At 43.0% G+C, this 19,259-nt stretch overlaps 2 protein-coding genes across 3 annotated transcripts in view; one reads left to right on the top strand and one right to left on the bottom strand.

Moving 5' to 3' along the window:
- The window catches only part of Ube4a (ubiquitination factor E4A), a 42,604-nt gene that overhangs the window by 7,217 nt on the left and 16,128 nt on the right, over positions 1-19,259 (top strand). For both annotated transcript variants that reach the window (XM_041638473.1, XM_041638474.1), the window contains exons 3-12: positions 6,688-6,861; positions 7,679-7,791; positions 9,428-9,580; positions 10,549-10,708; positions 11,259-11,461; positions 12,358-12,549; positions 14,002-14,335; positions 15,376-15,496; positions 17,505-17,809; positions 19,026-19,158. In XM_041638473.1, the coding sequence (XP_041494407.1) occupies positions 6,688-6,861; positions 7,679-7,791; positions 9,428-9,580; positions 10,549-10,708; positions 11,259-11,461; positions 12,358-12,549; positions 14,002-14,335; positions 15,376-15,496; positions 17,505-17,809; positions 19,026-19,158 (1,888 nt within the window). The remainder of the gene's footprint in view (positions 1-6,687; positions 6,862-7,678; positions 7,792-9,427; positions 9,581-10,548; positions 10,709-11,258; positions 11,462-12,357; positions 12,550-14,001; positions 14,336-15,375; positions 15,497-17,504; positions 17,810-19,025; positions 19,159-19,259) is intronic.
- The window catches only part of LOC121438256 (phosphatidylinositol N-acetylglucosaminyltransferase subunit A-like), a 76,621-nt gene continuing 58,491 nt past the window's right edge, over positions 1,130-19,259 (bottom strand). The window contains exon 3 of the mRNA XM_041638475.1: positions 1,130-4,363. Within this exon, the coding sequence (XP_041494409.1) occupies positions 2,677-4,146 (1,470 nt within the window). The 5' untranslated portion in view covers positions 4,147-4,363 and the 3' untranslated portion in view covers positions 1,130-2,676. The remainder of the gene's footprint in view (positions 4,364-19,259) is intronic.

The raw sequence follows: 19,259 nt of genomic DNA, 5'->3' as shown, positions 1-19,259 counted from the left end.
AAAAAAAAAGGATTGTTCTTAACCCAGCACTTCGTAAGAAGTCTTGGGTGAAGTGTATCTTTGGCTCTACTGAGTGGCCCCCCTTGTAACTCACTGTTGTTAGGACAGACTGCTAAGAATCTAATCCTTAGTTTTAATATGAAAAAAGAAAAACAAAACTCAGAATAATCTCTCAATAGCCAAAAAAATGGCTTTCCTCATTTGGAACTGAATTTAAGATCCAGTACAGCTTCTTTCTATCTGGAGACAGACCAGAGGGGTTAGAATATATTTCTGAAACACATTGTCTACTGGGAGAGTCACATTGATTCAAACTAGAAATGACCCTCCCTTCCCCAAAAATAGTGGGTTTTTTTTCCTTTGATAAAAGGGAGAAATAGTTTACATTTTCCCTTCGTTTATTTAAAAAGTGTATAGTTCGGGTCCACTGCTGAGTTCGGCCTTGCTTTGCGATTAGGATCAAATAGACAGGAGGGAGAAGCAGCAGGCAGAGGCAGAACAGCTGGTGGATGAGCCTAGAGAAGTAAGCACAAGGCTTTTTCGCTGGCTGGGATCAGGCTGGAGCCGAGAGCACTGTGAGTGGCAAGCTGTAGGAATAAGGCAAGAGCATGCCGTTCTTACTGGCTTGGGACCTCCTCACCTCGGTTTGTTTACACTGGGTTCCTCGTGCCACCTGGTCCAACCTGTTTGTCACCAGCAGTTAGTATTCTGCCAGAACCTTTGGCCTCCTATGCTGATCTCCAAATCTGTCAAACTTATACAGGGAAACATCTTACTTCTCAGAGTTTGGTCCAGACTTTCAGAATAGCACTTTATCAAGAAAGAAAAGAAGTCAGCCGGGTACTGGAGGCATACACCTTTAATCCCAGCACTCAGGAGGCGGAGGCAGGCAGATCTCTGACTTTGAAGGCAGCCTGGTGTACAGAGCAAGTTCCGGGACAGCCAAGGCTATGCAGAGAAACCCTGTCTTTAAAAAAAAAAAAAAAAAAGAAGTTGTCCACCTATAAAACATAAAACATTAAAGGATGTCAGTTGATAAGAAAAAAAAAGGGTAGGAAAAAACTAGAAGACAAGATGTGACAGTAATTTAAATACCAAACGATAAAAATTCCAGTCTTACTAATCTATAGGAAAATGCCCATTGAAACTACAGTTAGGGGCTGTCGAGAGGGCTCAGTGACTAGAGGCACCTGTTTCCAAGCCTGATGTCCTGAGTTCGGTCCCTGGAACCCTCTTAGTGGAAAAAAAGAAGACTACAGCAAGGTGTCCTCTGACCATGCATGTGCTCTGTAGTAAGCATGCAACCAACATACACCTGCTAAAGAAATGTAATAAAAACTTAAACAATTACATTTTTGTTTGTTTGTTTAAAATGTCATTCTCATCTTTATTTTTGGTCATGAACATATTTTAACAGCCTTGGTTTATATGTGTATAACTGTAACATCAAAAACATTGCAATTTTTTAAAAAAAGCAATACAGCCGGGTGATGGTGGTGCATGCCTTTAATCCCAGCACTTGGAAGGTAGAGACAGGCGGATCTCTATGAGTTTGAGGCCAGCCTGGTCTACAAAGTGAGTTCCAGGACAGCCAGAACTGTTACCCAGAGAAACCTTGTCTCGAAAAAAAAAAAAAAAAGCAATTGTAAGTAGCTGGGTGGAACGATGTGTTTCCACATACACTGACAGTTAGAATCAGGGTCTGTATATAGAAACATTGTTTTAACCTACATACATGTCTTACACACACAACAATAATAAGTAATTTTTTAAGCCTACACTAGTATCAGCTACTAGTACAGTACTAGTACAGTAGTAGTAGTACTAGTACTGGCTCCTGGGACTTAACAAGCAGAAGCTCTTCATCCACACATGATATGAGGTGTCCACCTGGGAGAATTAGGAGAATGCATACAGCAGGGTTAGAGAGGCACTAAGTAGGTTTGTGATGGTGGCACTGTCCTCACATTAAGTAGCAGAGCATTCAGGGCATGGTAACTGTTGCCACTCCACATTAACTAGTCCTCAGTGGCAGGTACTGTCTAGTCCCTCATTTCATACAGAGCAGGTGCTTAAAACATGTTGGCTGGACTGGAGAAATGGCTCAGGTTAAGAGCATTGGCTGCTCTTCCAGAGGTCCTGAGTTCAGTTCCCAGCAACCACATGGTGGCTCACAACCATCTATAATGAGATCTCATGGCCTCTTCTAACATTGTATACATAGTAAAAAAAAAAAAAAGTGGACCCATGTGCAAGAGTATGCTCTCAGGACCCAATAAAGAAACAACAGCTTGACTTAAAATAGTTCACATATTTATATCTCCTTAAAGAAAGCTTGTATGTGTCTGGTAGATGTTGAATTGATGGCATGATGTTAAAAACTGGCCAGAATTAACCCAGCACCCAAGACTCCCAACATGTCATGTTAAAACATCTCCACTGAAGGGATTTCAGTAATCTAAAACTTTCATACCTGACTGGCCAAACCAGTCTCCCTAAAGTTAAAGAAGTGCAAGGAGTTTCTAAGATCAGGAATCGTGTGAGTGTTTCGCTTTCTTCAAATGAAACAGTAAATGCTACAGAGATAGCATTGTTTGTCAAGTCAACATCAAAGCCCAAAAACAAAAGAACAAGGTTATTTTCAACTGTGTTGATAGAACTGCCAAAGTTTACAGTTCAGACTCGCTTCCACCTGCCTTTGGATACCTTGTCAGTCTCGTCTCCTTTTGTATCATGAGGACACTCATGAGCCCACGCTCCCCTTGGCCCAGTGGCATCTATTGCCACATCAATGACCGAATCGGGAGTCATCCATCTCAGGAACATGAGGAAAAGATAGCTGAACACAGCCAGCAAAGCAAAGCTGTGGCCTGTAAGTGGGCCACAGTGAGAGACGAGCCTGTTCAGCCTCTTATGCATTGGCAGCACGGCTTCCTTCCCCGCCCTCTCGTACACCTTCTCGGTTCTCTCCGCCACATTCCGCCAGGTGTAGAGAGCCTTTACTGCATTGTGGATATTTTCTGCATCCGGTAACATCCCTGACTTCACTTGGAAAATAGCTTTTTCCAGCCCTTTACACAAAGATCTTACTGAAGGTTCGCATAAAATAATAAGATTCTCTGGAAGGACTTCGGGAATCCCACCAACCTTGGTGCTGACGACCTGTAGACCACAGCTGGCGGCTTCCAGGATTGCCATGCAGAAAGCTTCGGTCAGGGAGGTATTAAGAAAAATATGGCCTTGAATTAAGACATTTCTGACATCCTTGTGTTCTAAAGCTCCCAAAAGATGCACCCTGTCATGTAGTTGGTATCTTTCCCGTACTTCTTCCAAAACTATACTCTTTGGTCCCTCTCCTCCAATTAGGAAATTTAACTCGGGATATTTCTGACAGAGTTCAGGTATAATCCCACTGAGCAGGTCGATGCCTTTTCTGTAAACAAGTCTGCTCACCACAACAATAGTTATCCTGTTGTCATGCCTCCCAAGTGGCCCTGGGGTGAAGTCAGTAGGATCCACAGCATTAGGAATGACAGACACTCTTTCAGGATTCAGTGCTGCTCGTAGGACAGTGTTTTCCTTACTTGTATAAGAGACACAAATGACGTGGTTTGTGTCACAAAGCGACACAGTTAGAAGCTTGTTTGTGAGCACCGAGCTGACATCAGCAAATCCGAAAAGGGAATGGTCTGTGAAGACTGTCTGAAGCCCCATTGTCTTGGCGTGGAAGAGGGCATCATGAGCCATGGCAGAAAAGGAACTGTGGGAATGGATTATGGTAACTCTCTCCCGAACAAATATGTACCTGAGCAATGGCAGACTGTGAAAGAGAGTCGTGGCTGTGGATTGGTTGTACATGACTCTGAGAGGCAGGTAATAAACTTTGAGGCCATTGGTGAGGTAACGGATGCCCTTTCGATTTCCGTACGCATGGGTGACGATTATGACCTTGTGCCCCCTCTCGATGAGGCACTGAGAGAGCTGGTAAATGTGGCTTTCCACACCTCCCATGTTTGGGTAGAAAAAGTCAGACACCATGCATATATTATGTGTTGGGGTGCTGTTGGTGGAAAGACTTCGAGGGCTAAACTGGGAAGAGGTCACTGAGGGGGTCTGGCCATGCTCACCTCCTCCTCTATAGGCCATGCTGAGTTGGTTCAGGAATCAGTTCTCAATAAAAGCTGGTTAAGAAATGTGTCTTCTGCCACCTGCAGCTCATACTGTGATCATTTTTCTCCGTATTGAAGGGCAGCAGTGCTCAGTTCCCTTTACGTTTTTCTTGACCTCTCTTGTTCTGTAGACCTTTCCTCCACGCGTGCCTTGTTTCAGTGGAGATTCCTCTGTTTTCATGCTGCCTCTGTAACTAGATCACATTTTATTAAAATTAGACATTTTCTCAAACTCCTAGCTAGTTGTGTAGATAAAATCAGTCTCTTCGAGAATAAATTGTGTTAACTTTTAAAATACTTAAGCTCTTTAAAAGTTTTTATATTGTGTTCATTTAGTGTGTATGTGTGTATATGTGTAGGACAGAGAATAACTCGCGGTGTTCAGTTCTCTCCTTCCACCATGTGGGCTCCAAGGATTGAACGCATGGCACCAGGCTTGGCAGCGAGTGCCTCTATCTGCTGAGCAATCTCACCCACTCTGTGGTTCTCAAGCTCTTTGAGCCAATAATTCTACTTCCCAGATTTTTGTCTTACAAAAATACTCACCCACGTGAACAAAAACAATCAGATTACACTCAGTGCTGTATCTCTTAAGATCATGAAACCCTGGAACAGGTCTTATGTTCATCTGATGAATAAACATGGAGTTTAAGTGACTACATAAGTCATAGTAAAGCCAAAAAGTACATTACTACCCAATTGTTAAATGAGATGGGCTGGGCCAGCTAGTGCTGGCCTATAATCTCAGCTACTCAGGAGGCTAAGGCAGGAGGATCAGAAGGTCAGGCCATCCTCCCCGACATAGTTTAAGGCTTGTCTGGGCAACATAAGACACTATATCAAAGACGAAAAACAGGGCTGGGGACATAATTCAGTTGGTAAAGTGCTTGCCAATCAAGCACAAAATCTGGGCTTAATCCCAGGTGCAACATGAAAGCAGGTGTGTGTAGTGTTGGAGAAAAGGGGATTACAAGTTCAAGATCATCCTTATAGGGAGTGTGTGGACAACAGAAAACCCTGTTTCAGAAAACACAAACACAGTAAGTGGAATGAAGAAGGCCTCTGAATAACTCACGGGAAGGCCTATGGAGGGCTGGAGAGATGGCTTAGCAGTTAAAGAGCATGTGATGCTCTTGCAAATGTCCTGGGTTTGGTTCCCAACACCCACATGGTGGCTTGTAACCATCGGCAACTCCAGTTCTGGGGCTTCAATGCCATCTCTGACTTCTTCAGCCATAAGGCACACACATGCATTGCATATACATACATTCAGACAAAACACCTATACCAAAAAAAAATAATAATAATAATTTTTTAAAGCCAGTTGAGAAGCTAGAGAGATGACCCAGTGGTTAAGGGCTGCTCTTCCAGAGATCCTGGATTCAATTCCTAGCACCCACATGGCAGCTCATAACCATCTATAACTAGTACCATGGGATCTGTTGTCCTCTTCTGGTGTGCAAGCATACTTATAGACAACACACACATACATATATGCATGCAAATGTGTGTGTGTGTGTGTGTATATATATATATATATATAATCTTTGAAGCCCGCTGAGGGGCTGGTAAGATTACTCAGTGGGCAAAGGCACTTGCTTTCCAGTCCTGATGACCTGAGTTTGATCCTTGGAAACTACATAGTGGAAGGAGAAAAAGAATTCCCCTAAGTTGTTCTGAGATCTCCAAATGCATGTCATGGCACATAAACATACACACACATACAAAAATAAGGAAATGGTTAAAAAAATGTTCTAAAGTATGGTACAAACCTGTCATTAACAATAACAAAAAGACATGGAGAGATGGCTGAGCATGTGTATTTCCGCACAGTGCATACATACTCATTAAAATCATCATTAAAAAATGATCCCAATGAGATGGCTCAGCAGATAAGGTCCTGCCACCTTGTCTGATGACCCGAGTTGAGTCCCCACACCCACACAAGAGGAGAAAACTGGTTGCTACAGACTGCCTCTGACCTCCAGGTGCACACTGACACATTCCCACACACAAAAATAAATGTCAAAGAGACAAGGAAAGGCAACTGAAAAGCATAACTATTCTTTAAATAAAAAACAGTAGTAATAAACGCTAGCACAAGAGTCTGGAGCACTGCAGAATTAAGCAGCTATCTATAAGGTACCAATTGGACAAGCCCTTCTACAGGATATATTCCTGAGTGTAAAATTACCAGAACAAATGTATTCTCCGAGGAAAGGCCATACATTTAAAATAATTACTGTCATTTGATCTATTTGATAATTATTTTTTCTGTAAAAATGTTGGATAATGTTGCTAATTTTGGCAGGGTGGGGTACAATTATGGGTGGAAGAAATAAAGCTTACTGTATAGAAGGCAATTTCAGAAGCCTACACTCACTTGCCTGGCTTGAGTTGCTCCCTAGTGAGATGAATGTTTCACACCTGCAGTTGTTCTGGCGGCTACATTCCTTCTAGGTAGTGTGTTTGTCCTAAGGGAGGAGCATACTGTGTAACAGCTTATGTGTTCTGGCAGATGAGCTCCCAGCAAGCCCAGATGATTCGGATAATAGTGTGTCGGAGAGCCTGGATGAATTTGACTACTCTGTGTCTGAGATTAGCCGCTCCTTCCGGTCACAGCAAGAAATATGCGAGCAACTCAACATCAATCACATGATCCAAAGGATCTTCCTCATTACCCTAGACAACAGTGAGTTGTGGACTTATACCCACCGATTGTCTCTTCTTCCCTCTTGGCTTGGTCCAGGGACTACTTTGGCTCTTAGAAAATTGCTGTGTCTAATGGTTAAAACCACCCCTGTCCTCCCTGGAGCACAGGGTTTAGTTTAGTAAGTTTTTTTAAAAAAAAAAAACAGCCAAGAGGTAGTGGTACAACCTTTCATCTCAACACTTGCAAGGCAGAGGCAGGTGAATCTGAGTTCAAGTCCAGCCTGGTCTACAGCGTGAGTTCCAGGACAGCCAGGGCTACACAAAGAAGACCTGTCTCAAAAAAACAAACAGTATTTCTACAGATCTAACTTCTGTTGCCATTTTGGTGCTTACTGGGCTGTGTAACTACATGCCTCTACTACCTTTAAAAGGAAGTAGAAAGAGTAGCTAACCCCGATTTCTTCTTCCATGGATGCTGAGAAGTCCAGATGTGTTTTACATCTGTGCCCTGTCTGTAATTCAACCCTAAAGTTAATGCTAGAATCTAGAATTTTCTTCCTAAATGTCATACTGAGGGTCCATAACAGTATGCTGTGTAGCTTCTTTGTGTATCGATCACTGTAGTGAATTCAGGACTTGCTATCAAGGTCAGTTGCTGGAAGCTGAGCACAGCTGTAAATGCCTTTAGTCTCCACTGCTGGGGAGGCTGAGGCAGGAGGGACTACTTGAGCCTAAAAGTTAAGGACCAGCCTAGGCAACATAGCAAGACCCTGTGTCAAAGAGGGAAAACAAAACAAAACCGTGTCATGAGGACAGGAACACTACCTTTAACCCATCAGATTAAAACTGTTTCACAGGTGACCCAAACTTGAAAAGCGGGAATGGCATCCCCAGCCGTTGTGTGTATTTGGAAGAAATGGCAGTAGAGCTGGAAGATCAAGACTGGCTTGATATGAGCAATGTCGAGCAGGTACCATTTCTGATTGTGTGCCCTCAGCAAACCACAGCCATGCTGCTAGATCCTGTTCATTCTCCAGACACCTTGGCTTGCTTCCACCTCTTTCTATTGTGTGTGGTATTCCTCTCTGCCCACACATCCAAATCCACCCATTCTTTAAGGACCAGTTAAAATGCCGTCAAAGTTGCCAGAAAAGAGTTGTTCATTCCCTCCTCTGAGTTCCTTATCCACTTCTTATACTTCTTATGGGAACTGTCACTGTCTCTAATGGCTTGTTATTGAACCTCCCCTATCACTCCCATTAGACTCTTAAGTTCCTAAAATAAGCCCATCTCTTTCTCACACACTTTCAAAAAAAATGAAAATCAGGCTGGGGAAATGGCTCACCAGCAAGTTTGGTTTCCCAGCCCCACATGAAGTTAGCTATGTCCATATGGGACAACAAATGAGAGGGAGCAGAGCAAAGAAGGCCTGGGAACTGGCTGACCTTCCAGCGAGCTGAAGAGTGGTGAGCTCCAGCTTTAGTGAGCTCGGAGGAGTAAGGTGGAGAGTGACAGAGCAGGACAACCAGTGCCCTCTGGCCTCTTTCCAGCCCTCAGGAGATCAAGGACAGAAAGCCGTAACTGTTTCCCAGGGTGCCAGAGCCCTAATAAGTGTACTGTACCTTTGAAAACCTGATTACCAGCTGGGCATTGTGGCAGATACTTTTAATACCAGCACTGGGAGTCAGAGGCAAGCAGAGCTCTATGAATTCACAACCAGCCTGGTCTACATAATGAGTTCCAGGACAGCCAGGGTTACTTGAGAAACCCTGTTTTGAAAAACAAAATAAAGAGCCTAGAGAGAGGGCTCAGCTATTAAGAGCATATCCTGCTATAGAGAACCGAAGTTCAATTCCTGGCACCCATGTCATATGGCTCATAGCCGCCTGTAACTCCAGTTCCGGGGGAACCAATGCCTCTGGCTGCCATGAGCACCTATAGGCATGTGCACATACCCATACAGACACAACACATACACATAATTTTTTAAAAAATTTAAAAATTGAGTGGTCTGCAGAGCAAGTCAGTTCTCAGGCTACACAGAGAAACCCTGTCACAAAAAAAAAAAAAATTGAGAGGAAAGACTGATAACTTGGCACTTAACTTTCACATTTAAAGTGTCTCTAAGCCCAACAATCACACAGAAAAGTAGATTTCATGTTTCGTCAGTGATTAGTTTTTAAAATTTAATTATTTTTATGTGCATTGGTGTCTGACCTGTGTAAGGGTATCAGTCAGGTCTTCTGGAACTGTAGAGTCAGTTGTGAGCTCCCATGTATGTACGTGCTGAACATTGGTCCTCTGGAAGAACAGTCAGTGTTCTTAACCACTGAGCCATGTCTCCAGCCCCTCATCACTGATTCTTAACACCATTCAACAAGTGACCTTTGGCTGTTACTATCCCAGACACTTGAGTCCTACTTTATAATAACTATGTATATAGTTAGGTCCTAACATTTTTAGGGTAATTAGATATTGAAACCTACCCTCCCCCTTATTCTGAACTACATCTGATTCTTGCCAAAGCATGTATCAAACTTTTTATATCTTAGTGTTCTGGATTTACATTGCAGTAGATTAGTATTTTTGTTTATTTTTGTTAATAGGCCATCTTTGCTCGGTTATTGCTTCAAGATCCAGGAAACCACTTGATCAGCATGACTTCTTCTTCGACGTTAAATCTCTCTGCTGATAGAGATGCTGGGGAGAGGCACATCTTTTGTTACCTTTACTCCTGTTTCCAAAGAGCCAAGGAAGAGGTAAAGGAATAAGTCCCATGGAGTTTTAGATCATCCTCTTGAGTAGCTTTGGCATGTAAGTGGGAGTTGGGTCGGTGTCTTTCATGTCATGGTATATATGTATGTCTCATGGTGTGTCTGCAGCTTAGTGTTTGTAGCACTATGAGATTGCCATAAAACCTTAGTCTCATCTCTGTGACTTGAGGTCCATCTCTCTTCCCGGTTAAGCCAATCCCTTCTTCTCTATATCTACCTCTTTAGAAATCACACACTTAGGAAAGACTAAACACCATTCCAGCACTCATGAGCCTCAGCACAGCACAAAGATTGCTACAAATTCAAAAGGCTAGCCTACACTACATAGTGAGACCAAAATAAAATGACGTAAATCAAGCAAAACCCAAATCTGTTAACAGCATTTCCAGTGAGATGAAAATACTGAATTGGGCTGAGCTTGACATCTTCAGGATTAGAATTTTAGCAAGTGACCTTTTAACCCAAAGAACAAAGTCTGTCATGAATCATGAATTTTCAGTCCTCAAGAAACCAATACTGCCAGGCAGTAGTGGTACATGCCTTTACTCCCAGGCAGGCAGAGTCAGGCAGTTCTCCTGACTACAGAGTGAGTTCCAGGACAGCCGGGGCTACACAGAGAAACCCTATACGAGAGAGAGAGAGAGAGAGAGAGAGAGAGAGAGAGAGAGAGAGAGAGAGGAGAAGGGAGAAGGGAAGAGAAGGAGGGAGGGAGGGAGGGAGGGAGGGAGGGAGGGAGGGAGGGAGGGAGGGAAAGAAGGAAGGAAGGAAGGAAGGAAGGAAGGAAGGAAGGAAGGAAGGAAGGAAAAGGAAAGGAAGGAAAGGAAAGGAAAGGAAGGAAGAGAAAAGAAACCAATACTGGTTTCTTTTGGGGATGTGATATGTTTTTGCACCCTATTTACTATACCCACCCTTGCTGCATGTTGTAAAACTGTGCTTTTCTCTCTTTGTTGTAGATTACCAAAGTTCCAGAAAACCTGCTCCCCTTTGCAGTGCAGTGCAGGAACCTCACTGTGTCCAACACACGAACAGTTCTCCTCACTCCAGAGATCTATGTTGACCAAAACATCCATGAGCAACTGGTAGATTTGATGTTAGAAGCCATTCAGGGAGCCCGTGAGTATAGAAGCAAGGTCTTTAACCATCTACATTTGAAACTCCTCTAGTGGTGTTAGTTTCAGCCATTATGATTCTGACAGAAATTAAGAAAGATAGCTTATATCTTGGTCTTTAGGCCTCATTACCAGCAGAATTCTGGAGAGATGGCTCAGAAGTTAAGAGTACTTCTAGCTGCTTTTCCAGAGGACCCTGCTTCAATTCCCAGCACCCACATGGTGGCTCACAGTTATATGTTAGCTCCAGTTCCAGGCAGATCCACAGTCCTCTTCTGGCCTCCATGAGCACTGTATGCACTTGGTACACAGGCATACATGCAAGCAAAACACCCACACATGTAAATGAAAGTAAATAACTCATAAAGAGCCAGTGCTTGAAGTAGGCATAGAGCTCATTGGTCACGCACTGGTGGAACAGCTGTCCAGCATTCACCAGGTCTTTGGTTTAGTTCCTACACCACAACAGAGATAGACTGACAGAGAGAACATGAAACGTGTGAAGACATAAAAATTGACATCGTCTCCTTCCTTTCTCATCTGTCTCCTGTTAGATTTTGAAGATGTAACTGAGTTTTTAGAAGAAGTCATTGAAGCCTTGCTGTTGGATGAGGAAGTTCGAACGTTTCCTGAAGTCATGATTCCAGTGTTTGATATTTTACTAGGCCGAATAAAAGATCTGGAGCTCTGCCAGACCCTACTGTATGCGCATCTGGATGTTCTTCTCTATTTCACTAGGCAAAAGGACATGGCCAAGGTAGGTCTCAAAGGTACCATATACTCATGTCCTGACTACTTAGTACTTGATGACACTATAACATTGCCTGTAGAAAGCCAGGTATGATGTCATGTGTCTACAATCCTAGCACTTGGAAAGTGGAGGCGGGAGGATCAACGTTATCCTCAGCTACTCTGTGAACTTGGGGCTCTGAGGATAGGCCTGGTGAAATTGCTCAGTGGGTAAAGGGGCTTGCTACAAAGCCTGAAGACCTAAATTTGATTCCCAGAACCCACATAGTAGAAGAAGAATAGGAGAGAACTAACCCAATACACAAGTTGTCCTCTCACCTCCACACTGTGTCCATGGGATGCACACATAGACACACAAATAAATAAATGTTTAAATTGTGTTCTTATAATTTGAGGCTGGCCTGGATTTTATAAAACCTGGCTTTTAAAAAGAAAAAGGAAAAGGAAAAAGAAAGCCAGATGGTGTTGGCACATCCCTTTAATCCCAGCACTCAGGAGACAGAAGCAGGTGGATCTCCAAGTTTGAGGCCAGCCTGGTCTATAGATCAGTTTCCTGGGCAACCAAGGCTACACAGAGAAACCCTAACTTGAAAAAAACAAAACCAGAAGAAAAAAGAGGGACTGGAGAAATGGCTCTGCAGTTAAGTGCACAGGTTGCTCTTCCAGAGGTCCTGAGTTCAATTCCCAGCAACCACAAGTCTCACAATCATTGACAATGGGATCTGATGGTCTCTTCTGTCACTCATGCATGCATGCACATAGGATACTCATATACATAAAAGACAAATCTTTAAAGACAGAGGTGTGTGTGTTCTATTGTATATATGTGGGTTGGTTGTGTTGCATCTCATTCTCTTTATTTCACCATATAGATGGATAAGTCGTTTTTATCCTTTTCTACAGGTTTTTTTAGAATACATTCAGCCCAAGGACCCTAGCAATGGGCAGATGTATCAGAAGACCCTGCTGGGAGTAATTCTAAATATCTCATGCTTGCTAAAGACGCCTGGTGTGGTAGAAAATCATGGCTACTTTCTGAATCCATCTCGTTCCAGTCCTCAGGAGATCAAAGTTCAGGAGGCCAACATTCATCAGGTGGAACTTTTTCTAGGGTGTCACAGCCCCCTGATTTGAGATGAGCATTTCCTCAGGAACCATGTAGGGAAAAGCTGCTTCAACCTCTTTGGTTGAAAAATCAGCAAAGTGGTCTGATTGGCTTTTGTTATAATAACACAAAGAAATTGCCCTCTTATTGGGAAGGATGGGGTGGCGTGTAATCCTAGCACTTATGAAATAGAGTCGGGACTAGGAGTTCAGGACCATCCTGCACTAAATAGCCAGTACCAGACAAACCTGCACTATAGGAGAGCCTATCTCAAAATGAAGGAAGCAAAGAAATTGCCCCCGGTGCATGCCTTTAATCCAAGCACTTGGGAGGCAGAGGCAGTTAGGCCTCTGTGAGTTTAAAACCAGCCTGGTCTACAGAATTGAGTTCTAGGATAGTCAGAGCTGTTACATAGAGAAACCATGTCACAAAAAACAAAAGCAGAAAAAGAAATCACCTTCTTCATATCCTTCACTATGAGGAGAGGATGGACTTTGTGTTGGGTGAGAATAAACTTGTAGATTATATAGAAACTGCTCTGTGTGACAATACTGTCACATCCCCCTCAGTCCTTGCCCTTCTTGCCAAGATACTTATTGTCACTTAGCTTATGAAACCTTCTGACTAAATGCCATCTTATAATCTCTTTGTCCCTTATCCTTCTCTTAATGTATAGGTCCCTTAACATAAAACCTAAAACCCGACTGTGGGGCACTAGGTGACTAACAAAGGCACAGTTTTAAGTGTTCCATTTACTACTTAATCATCACAGTGCTGTCAAACAGTGTTAGCAGACTCCAGCAGTAGCCAAATCCTACTGCCATGATTTTTTGTTTTGTTTTTTATAAAGAACGATTCACTGGGGCCAATGAAATGGCTCAGTAGGTAAAAATGCTTGTCATCCAGCCTGATGTTTTGAGTATGGTCCCCAGGACCCACATAGTAGAAACAGAGAACCTGTTCCCAAATACCTCACCTATGATGCTCTATAGCTTGTCCCTCCTACATACTAATACATTAACACTAAATACATGTAAAAATTCAATAGTATTTATTGACTGCACCCGTGTCTATTTGTATTGTTTATGGCTCAGTTTCATTTTGCAGTGGTAGAGTTGAGTAGCCACTATGAGAACTATGACAAACAGAGCCAGAGAATTTACCCTTAACACTTACAGAAAAATCCTGACTGTAAAACCTATTAAACTCTCTACAATTTGGCAGCTGACCAGAAAATGTCTCATAAGTACTCAGAAATACATGTATTTTTAATAATCAGAATTAGGGAATAAGGTACAAAAAAAGTGAAGGGAGAGATTAGGATTAGCATATTTTTAAAAACTTGTATTTGCCAGGGTTTAGGAGTTAAAAAGAAAGAAAGAAAAAAAATACCAGGATTGTGAAATTGGAATGTTCTGTGGTTGTGTTTTCTGGTTAAACAGTTCATGGCTCAGTTCCATGAAAAGATCTACCAGATGCTGAAGAACTTGCTCCAGCTCTCTCCAGAAACCAAGCACTGTATCTTGTTCTGGCTTGGAAACTGTTTGCATGCAAATGCAGGCCGCACCAAGATCTGGGCCAATCAGATGCCCGAAATCTTCTTCCAAATGTATGCCTCAGATGCCTTCTTTCTGAATCTGGGTGCTGCTCTTCTGAAGCTGTGCCAGCCATTCTGCAAACCCAGATCCTCTCGGCTCCTCACTTTTAATCCCTCATACTGTGTCCTGAAGGAGTTGAATGATGAAGAACGAAAAATTAAAAATGTGCACATGAGAGGTAGGCGGGGAACCGGGCTTTCAAAACAGTGAATGTGTGTGTCACCTCTAAAGCATTTGCTCCCTTAGCCTTTGAGAAAGTGCCTCTTGATCAAAACAGACGAGGCACAATGGAGAATGATTTGAAATGTGGATTTTCAAAAACAACCATCATCTTTTAAATGTTAGGCCTTGGTGAGACCTGTCTGGTTTGACAACCTTGGATACTCACCCCTCATCTTTTATACAAGTCCAGTAGAGCTCTGCTGCCGTCGTTTTTAACTCAGGGCAGAAAAGGGCAGACAGGTGGACATAGTGGCAGCAGTGCAGGAAGGAGTGAGGGACCAGCTCTACAGAAGCTGGGGTCTTCTTCATGGCTGAGTCGTGAAAGACAAGTAGGATTTACCAAGCAAAGGAGCAGGAGTGTCTGTGGAAGGAGCAGTGGGGCATGATAGCACTGAGCCCTTGAGAAGCAGAGGCAGTTGGATCTCTGAATTTGAGGCTGTCTGGGAAATAAAAAGCTGGAAGGTCTTTATTGAGGAATAGTATGAAGTCCCATGTAGTTAGAGCAAGGGGGTGAAGAGTAAGAGATGGGAAGGAAGAAAGTTGACATCAGGTTGAAAGAACTTATATAATACAGAGAAGTGAAAAAGACAATGACTCAGCCCTGATTCTATCAGAACAAATCTCTCCTCATTTTTGATGGATTTCCTTCTAGTTTTTTTTAAATCCTCTTACAATTATAAAACCAATATCTGCACAAAAGTAACTCTGCTTGAACACAGAAAACAGATTAATTGGAAATGGTCCATTGCCTATCAATTGGGAAAAAATTACATTATCTCTCATTTCAGTTTTTGCTGATTTCATTGGTTCAACAGAGATTAACGATTTCTGTTGACAGCAAGAAGCCAGAAAGTGTTTTTAGACAGGGAAATAATTGGGGATGCGTTGTAAGGAAGATAGTGTTGTAGCAATATGGAGGCTGAGCAAGAGTAAAGGGAGCCTGAAGACCAAGGCAGGTGTGTGTCAAGCCATCACCACTCATTTCACTTCTTCAAGGTTTGGACAAAGAGACCTGTTTGATCCCAGCTGTGCAGGAACCCGTGTTCCCCCAGAGCTATAACCTTGTGACGGAGAACCTGGCCCTGACAGAGTATACCTTGTACTTGGGATTTCACAGGTAACTCCTTTGATGGCATTGGGAAAGAACAGTTTGTGAAGAACTAGTTAGTTGTGTTGACAGCTCAAAGGTTGAAAGTGAGTCTAAAGCTCACGTTAGGATATCATAAGGAAAGAACTCATGCATTGTTTACATTTATGTGAGGCTACTTTGTACAGATTACTTAAGTTTTTATCTATTTTTAAAATCAACAACATGCTAATATTTTTCTCCACATCTTGCCAAATTTTCGATCCCTATCTTTTTGATATTATCTAGGAAAATCAAATTATTTTCATTTTACATTTCACTCTCTACTCTTGAATTCTCATTACCTCTGATGCCAAAGACCAATAGACAAAACTGAAAAAACTTGAGAATGATGAGAAGGGGTTCCAGTAAGACCAATATGACCACAAGAGAGCTGTGAGCCTAAGAGAAAGATCCTAAAAAATGGGAAGGTTCGAACCTGTGCGTACAAGTTCCAAAAGGGTCCATTTCTAGCAAGCCAGCTACATGTCTTTCCCTTCTTATTTAGCTGAGAATGATTGCCAGTATAAGGGGGAAGGCTAATTACTCACTCATATTTTTGATCTATAGAAAAAGTATTATGAATACTGCTTTTGTTTTTCCTTGTGGGGGGACAGGATACACATGCTCATATGTGGTGTAGAAGCCGAGGTCGGTGTCAGGTGACTGTCTCGGTCGCTCCCCACCATCTCTTTTGAAAAGCAATCTTCCACTGGCCCTGGAGCTCCCTGACTCAGCAAGACTTCAGGGATCCTCCTGTCTCTGTGTCCCCAGCATTAGGACTGCAGGAGGACACCACCTGACCCAGCATGTGCATGGCTTCTGGGGATCTAAGCTCAGGTCCTCCTGCTTGCAGTACAAGCCCTTTACCTACTGATCTCTAGATCTCAGTAATACTGATTTTTGTTTGTATGTATGTTTGATTTTCATGACAGAGTTTCTCTATGTAGCCCTGGCCATTCTAGAACTCACTCTGTAGACCAGGCTGGCCTCAAATTCAGAGATCCACCTGCCTCTGCCTTCCAGGTGCTGGGATTAAAGGCCTACATCACATGCCTGGCCTGGAATACCAATTTTTTAAAATGCCTTCTCAGGATACTTAATGTAAGCCTTTTTTTTTTAAACTCCAGCAGCAAATTACTGGGAAAAAAATGAAAAATTGACAGTTTTGTTAATCTGTTATTGACATTTTAAATGTGGTGACAGCAGTTCAGCATGTGCTTGATCTGCTCTACCATCCAGATTCAGACTAGATGCCTGGCATCCAGATTCCCCGTCAGTAACCCTAGTCACTGTACACAAAAACAAAGTTGGCCGGGGGCACATACCTTTAATACCAGCACTTTGGAGACAGAAGCAGGCAGATCTCTAAATTTGAGACCAGCCTGGTCTACAGAGTGAGTTCCAGAATAGCCAGAGATACACAGAAAAAATCTTGCCTTGAAAAATCAAAATTAAATAAACAGCTACAAAAGAACCAAGGGAATGATTTAGGGTTGTAGATGTAGAAAGAGTTAGCAGTAGTTTTAGTTCTAGTCTTCCTTTCATGTGATGGGTGCTTTATGTATGGTCGTTGTAATCAAGCCTTTTTTTCTTTTTCTTTTTTTGTCTGCTCAGTTTTCTGACTGTGCAAAGATCATCTGCTGGCCCCACCTGTGTCCTTAAAGCTTGTGCTGGGCTGTTCATACTCTTCTTTTTAAAGTGACTGTCTTCAGTAATAACCACTCACCCTGCACCCTGCTCATTCAGAGGCTGCTAACTAACTCTTCCTAATTAGCTTCACACTTGTTGAGTACATGGCAGTGTTTTCCCAGAGCACTGCACCTTGCTTCGTCCAGTCAGTGACTTTTGTGAGTGCCTCTGTGTCATTGTCCCTACAACTTTCTACAACCTTGGAATATAGAATAACCAGACGAGAATTTGCTTTCCAGTGTAGTCTGTACTACACTGCCCCACATGAGCCCCCCTGACCTGGTCTCTTCTGCTTTCTTGGGGGCAGGTTGCATGATCAGATGGTAAAAATCAACCAAAATCTGCATCGGCTGCAGGTTGCCTGGCGGGATGCTCAGCAGAGTTCTAGCCCTGCTGCTGACAATCTCCGTGAGCAGTTCGAACGCCTGATGACCATCTATCTTTCTACCAAGACTGCTATGACTGAGCCACAGATGCTGCAAAACTGCCTGAATTTGCAGGTGTCCATGGCTGTTCTGCTGGTTCAACTGGCCGTAGGCAATGAGGGCTCACAGCCAATAGAGCTAAGTTTTCCTTTGCCAGATGGCTACAGCTCTTTGGCTTATGTGCCAGGTAAGCAGCCTGTCCCTTGGGAACATCCTATTAATAGCCACCTAAGTTTTAACTGGGTCACCTTGGAAGCTTAATCCTCAAAGTACCCATCCTTAGTTATCATTCCATTGTTGTTAGAGGAAGCACTCAAACTTAAAAATATCATCTCCTGGCCAAAGCATGGGGCACTAGTGGTTGCTTCTGGTCTGTGTCTCCACTGCCATGACAGTAGAAACAGCCTTCAGAAGAGAATCTGTAGTCAGGGTTTCACAGCTCTCAGTTTCTGTCATTAATATTGTTTGTCTTTCAACTTATAATTGGTCTGTCTAACTCTCCCTGGGCTTTTTTAGAAAAAAACAAAGTACCTCTTGTGTGTTAACTCAGAAGGGAAATTTCGTGTGTGTGTGTGTGTGTGTGTGTGTGTGTGTGTGTCAGTGAGGGGTCAGTAGATGTTGTTCACTAATCAAATTATATGTTCTTGAATACTGTACTGGTCTCATATGGCTATGTAACAATTTAGCCCCCAAACATAGCAGTTTAAAACAACAAACGTTATCACACATAGCTCTCTGCATCAGAAATCCAGGACCACTTGTGGCCAGCTGTCAGTCAGAGCCACAGGATTCTGAGGACTCAGCAAGAGCCGAAGGATCCACTTACAGCCCAGTCACGTGGTTGTGAGCAGGCCTCAGCTGCTTACCAGCAGCCCCACACATCTCTTGGTACCACTTATGGTGTGGCAGCACAAGTGATCAGAATGAAAGCTGCAGACTTTGATGACTAGCCTTGAAAATGATGTACTCTACTGTACACATCAGGGTATCACCTAGCCTAGAACAATGCAGAAAGGACTTTGCCAAGGTATGAGTGCCGGAAGGGAAGGATGCTTGGAAGGACCATCCTGGAGCTCCTTGCTGCGGCCACCTCCTGGAACTAGCCACACCTAAAGCATGTCTTAAATTGTGACTGAGCTTTGGGGGCACAGCATGCTAGTGTTAGCAATAATGTGTGTCACTTCTATTCATGTATCTACTCAGATAAAAATAAAGCTTGATACACACGTAAGAGATCCCCGTTAGTAACTCATCACCATCTCTGGTACTCAGATGGTGATAAAAGTTTGGTACAAAAGACTTGGATTTTTTTTAACCTTTGTTATTAATGTGAAGGGAGGGACTGGGATGTCATTTGGGACCAGTGAACACATATTTGGCTAATTCCAGCAAATCTTTTTCAGAATTTTTTGCAGATAACCTGGGTGATTTCCTCGTTTTCCTCCGGCGCTTTGCTGAGGACATCTTGGAGACGTCAGCAGATTCCCTGGAGCATGTCCTTAACTTTATCACCATCTTCACTGGGAGCATAGAGAGGTGATGTGCTGGAAGCTCGCCCCATCCCTGTTAGAGCTACAAAACATCCCGTCCGCTGTGTGAGACTTAATACGCAGAGGACTCTGCCCACAGAGAATTTG

This window comes from Microtus oregoni, unplaced genomic scaffold, assembly GCF_018167655.1.
Source record: "Microtus oregoni isolate MIOR12 unplaced genomic scaffold, Mior012 000055F_ref0000237, whole genome shotgun sequence".
Lineage (NCBI taxonomy): Eukaryota > Metazoa > Chordata > Mammalia > Rodentia > Cricetidae > Microtus > Microtus oregoni.
This window is presented reverse-complemented; position numbering and strand designations above follow the sequence as displayed.